This window comes from Cucurbita moschata, unplaced genomic scaffold (genome assembly GCF_002738365.1).
Source record: "Cucurbita moschata cultivar Rifu unplaced genomic scaffold, Cmos_1.0 Cmo_Scf00024, whole genome shotgun sequence".
Lineage (NCBI taxonomy): Eukaryota > Viridiplantae > Streptophyta > Magnoliopsida > Cucurbitales > Cucurbitaceae > Cucurbita > Cucurbita moschata.
Window position 1 is genome coordinate 2,249,411 of NW_019268540.1, and position 4,787 is coordinate 2,254,197.

The 4,787-nt window shown below is 29.2% G+C and overlaps 1 protein-coding gene across 2 annotated transcripts in view; it reads left to right on the top strand.

Annotated features, from left to right (window-relative positions):
* Nucleotides 1–3,570: 3,570 nt before the first annotated feature.
* The window catches only part of LOC111461049, a 6,618-nt gene continuing 5,401 nt past the window's right edge, over nt 3,571–4,787 (top strand). For both annotated transcript variants that reach the window (XR_002713520.1, XM_023104482.1), the window contains exon 1: nt 3,571–4,455. Coding sequence is in view for 1 of the 2 variants with exons in the window: in XM_023104482.1 (XP_022960250.1) it covers nt 3,837–4,455 (619 nt within the window). In the remaining variant the exon portion in view is untranslated. The remainder of the gene's footprint in view (nt 4,456–4,787) is intronic.

A 4,787-nucleotide genomic window follows, 5' to 3' on the forward strand; every position in this document is an offset into this window, starting at 1 on the left:
CTTTTTTGATGTCATGTGAGTCACAAGATCATAAATGCATCCTCGAGTTCTTTCGTCTATCTTTTCTTTTCTTTCCCTTTTTGTCAGTGCAACGCTCGTTGTTTCTCGTATTGATTATACGATGAGATTCGCTTTGATTGATCGTAAAAAAGGAAACTGATCCGAAATAGACCTAAATTAAAATAATATAATTGAACAGAACGAATCATATTAATATAAATTTTATAAACGTACGTAAATATCAAATCTTAGAGTACGATAGGTGCCCTATTTTTCAAAGATCGGCCTTAAATATTTAGCCATCACAATCAAAATTCCCTAGCTCACTAGCCATTGTGTAAATTGTCCTACCAAATTTAATGAAATGTGAATCAAATAATGGTGTGAGCCAATTTGACGATGAGTTTGAGATTATTATCGTTATTTTGGGTTCGATCTGAAATTTGTGAGACTAACAGTGATACGTAATGGGCTAAAACGGACAATATTTGCTAGTGGTGGGTTGGGACGGTTACAAATTGTATCAGAGTCAGACACCGGGCAATCTGTCAGCATCTCAGCAAGGACGCTGACCCTCAAACGAAGTGGATTGTGAGATTCCACATTGGTTTGAGAGAGGAACGAAGTATTCTTTATAAGGGTGCAAAAACTTCTCTCTAGCAGACATGTTTTAAAATTATAGGACTGACGAAGATATGTAACAGGACAAAACAGACAATATCTGCTACCGATAAGCCTAAGCAGTTACAAGCAGCAGGATTGGGAACCAAGCTATGGATTTTAAAATAATACTTTAATAATTAACACGATTATATTAATTTTTGTAAGGTCATTTTAGTAATTAACACTCAATATATTAGTTTGTATTTTATTTTAAAAATTAAAATCAATATATTATTTATTAAACTATATGTATTTATTTATTTATTAAAAATCGAAGTCAGAGATGGTTGTTGATTTATTTAATTATATTTAATATTTAATTCATTTTTAATATCCTATTGGAGAGTCAAGCGACATGCTCCCTTTATTCAATATATAAAGTATAACATATTTTAATTTCATATTTATTATTTTTTAATTACATTCACATTATTTAATAGCATTTTAATATCACGTCACAAACTATTAATATTTTTTAATTGCAATTAACCTCATTTTTTTAAACTTTTATTATTATTATTTTAAAACTGAACTCTTATTTTATTTAGACTTTTATTTTATAATTCAAATTGAAATATTAAATTCTCAATTATTAATATAAAATATTATTTTCCTTAATTTTTTTATATTTTTGTGCTGCCAACTCCCATTATTTTAAATTAGAAAAATGTTTCACGTCAATTATTATTTTATTATCTATATATAATATATGAGATGAAAAAACCTGCCGTCGTTTATTTTGTTTTTAAAAATGATTTTTTTAATTTTTAATTTTTAATTTTTTTTTAGTTTTAAACACAATTTAATTTTAAGCAAATTTATTTATTTAAATAAATAAATAAAAGCATTTTTTTAAAATTAAATTAAATTATTATGAATTTATGACTTTTAGACTGAATGACCTTCCTATACCGCAGTCATTACTTTACTGACGATGGACTCTCCTGTGGGGCCCACACACATGTCATATTCTTAGTTAATCACCTCATTTATTTATAATAAATTTATTTTTTATATAAGAATTGCTGACGTCATTATTATTCCATTTTACTTGATAATCTTTGTCTTTTGATTATCATTAATTTATTTATTGAGAGAAAAATAAAATATTAATTCTCGATTTAAAATAAATTTATTAAATTTATTAAAAAAATTGAAACAGATATTTTTCATTAATTTATTATCTTAATATTATCATTATAGAAATTTTCTATAATAGACATTGTTTTAAATAAAAAATAATGGAAAAAAAATAGATAGCTATAAATCTATAAAAATAAAAAAAGAATATATAGAAAATAACTTCTAAATATTTTGCCTCGTTATTTGGAAAGTTCTTCCTCAATAATTAAATTATGTCTCTAGTCATTATTTAAAGACGAGATCGACCCGAGCTTAATTTCGCCAGTAAAATGCACGTTTAAAAGATTAAACTTACATCCCGGTAATTATATTAGTTTTTATTATATTTTATTAAATAAATAATTTATGTAATAATGTGTGAAGTTGGCAAAGTGCATGAGACGAACAGCACATGCATTAATCTTATAATATAACTTATAATTGAAGTAAAAATGAAAGATGAGAGAGGAAAAGGTACGAAAATATAATTGAGAGAGTAGGATCATAATTTCTTGAGATCTAAATAATAAAACGTTAAAAATATATTTAAAGTTATTTTTAAATTTATTTATGTCTCAGTTCATTTTAAATTTGAATCGTAATGTTAAATGTATCGATCCCTCAGTTAATTTTAGGATCATAATTTAAATTTTAATATATTCGAAGTTATTAATTTTGAATTTTTTATTGGGTTGATTATACGTGTAATTATTTAATTTTTTATCGTTCATTTTTTATTTAATTGATAAGACGACAAAAATATTAGGATCAAAATAGAAATTGAGTATAAAATTTTGAATTAAGTTATAATATTGACCATAAATATATATATATATATATTTTGTTAGATTGGTTCTAATGTCTGTAAAATATTTATTTATTTAATTTTAAATATTTTATTAAGATTGACAACCTAATTTCAATATATATTTAAAAAATTGACTTCTAAATAATTAAAAAATTATTCTTAACAGAAGAATAAATAATAAAAAGATAATTATAAAATTAAATAAAGATATGTATATATATAATTGTATGGTAAGAAAAAACGTATATTTTAAAATTAATAATAAATTTAGGTCAGTTCAATCTAATCTAGTTTTTGAAAAACCATGAATCAACACCGTTTTTATCGTTTTCGTTTATTTAAACTCAACCTAATTCGAACAAATTCGTAACTCAACCTAATAAGTATGATTTAAGTTGGTTTGATTTAATTTTCAAGTTTTCAGATTTTTCGAACACTTGGTGTAACCGTGAGTCAACTTTTCATTTCGATGCAGTTAACAATTAGGACTGAATTGGTACAAACAAAAAGATTATATGAAATTACAATTTAATCCTTACAATTTATTTTAATCATACCATATAGAAAACGACCCGATCAACATTTTAGTAATGATGTTAAGGTAGTAAAATAAAAAGTAAAACTTTTAATAAACTTTTTAAAAGTACTTCTAACCCAAAAAAAAAAAAAAACAAAAAAAATCTAAATTTTGGTATTATAGAGATAATCACATGATTAAAAATAAAACACCATAATTAGAATTATTTACAATTTCAACCCAAATTAATTATAAAAGCAAAAGTACAACGTACAAAATTAACTCACTTTATTTAATTAATTTATAGTTTATTTAAATTAAAATCTCGAAAGCTAGTTTTAAAATATATATATATATATATATATATATGCCACGTCATCAGCCTTAAAAATGTGCCACGTCATAGAGTTCCCAAGTATAAAAGCTCCTCCAACGCCCCTCCCTCATTTCTCTGACAATTACAGAGAACAACCAATAGCTTTCTCTTTTTACACTTTTGCACACAAATTTCCATATTTGTCTATTATATATATATATATATATATTGCATTTTTGTGTGTGTATATATATATATTGAATTGATTTGAGGCTGTGGGGAATCGAAGAGGGTAAGAATTCGGTTCCGAAATTTCGGTGAAGTCGGAATCGGGGAGGAGAGACTGAGAGAGGGGAGATTTTTATATTGGGATAAATTTTTTTGGTTTGGTATTGATATTGGTGGATGCCATGGCGGCGGGGGCAACTGATCGAGCGCGGCCGGTGGTGGTGCCAACGGCGGCGGCTGTGACGGTGACGGACCCAATGGGGAAGGAAGCGGTGTTGGCGTGGTTCAGAGGGGAGTTCGCGGCGGCGAACGCGATTATTGATGCGCTGTGTGGACATCTGGCGCAGGTGAGTGACGATGGAGGATCGGAGTACGAATCAGTGTTCGCTGCGATTCATAGACGGCGGCTGAATTGGATTCCGGTCCTGCAAATGCAGAAGTATCATCCGATCGCTGACGTTGCCTTGGAGCTACGGAAAGTGACGGCGGAGAAAAAGAGAAAGAAGAAGAATCGGGATGAGGAAGAGGAGGAGCAGAAAGGAGGCGATGAGGCGGCGGTAGTGGTGGTCGAGGACGACGGCGACGGCGATGGCGACGGTGATGTCGAAATGGAGGAAAAGAAGAACGAGATTAAGAAAATGAAGGAAGAGGAGGAAAATGACGGAAAGATTTGTTCGGATGAGAAGGAAATCGTCGAAGAGACAACGATCGAGATTAACGAAACCGATGGCGGAAGAAATGAAGCTCTTCTGGATCCAATCGAAGAGGAGGATTCAATTCGAAGCGAAATAACTGATTCAGGTAAGTTTCATTCTCTTTTCAATTTTTGATTTCTACAGATCTCTAAATTCCAACACCAAATCACTACAGTTCATGATCTACGAAATTTCTCGAAAATCACTGAAACTCTGCATCCTTCCACGAAATTTCTTGAAAATCTTGTTTGAATTGATGAACAGTGAAACCAAATTTCTGAATCAACAACAACAAAAATTAGGCAAAATTCCTTTCCACATTCACAGGATTCAAACAGAAACCAAAAATTTCCAGAGTCAGATCCACGATTTCGTCTTTTACAGAACGCCTTTTTCTTTCGTTCTTTCCCCCCCCCCCCCCCCCCCCCCCAAAAAAAA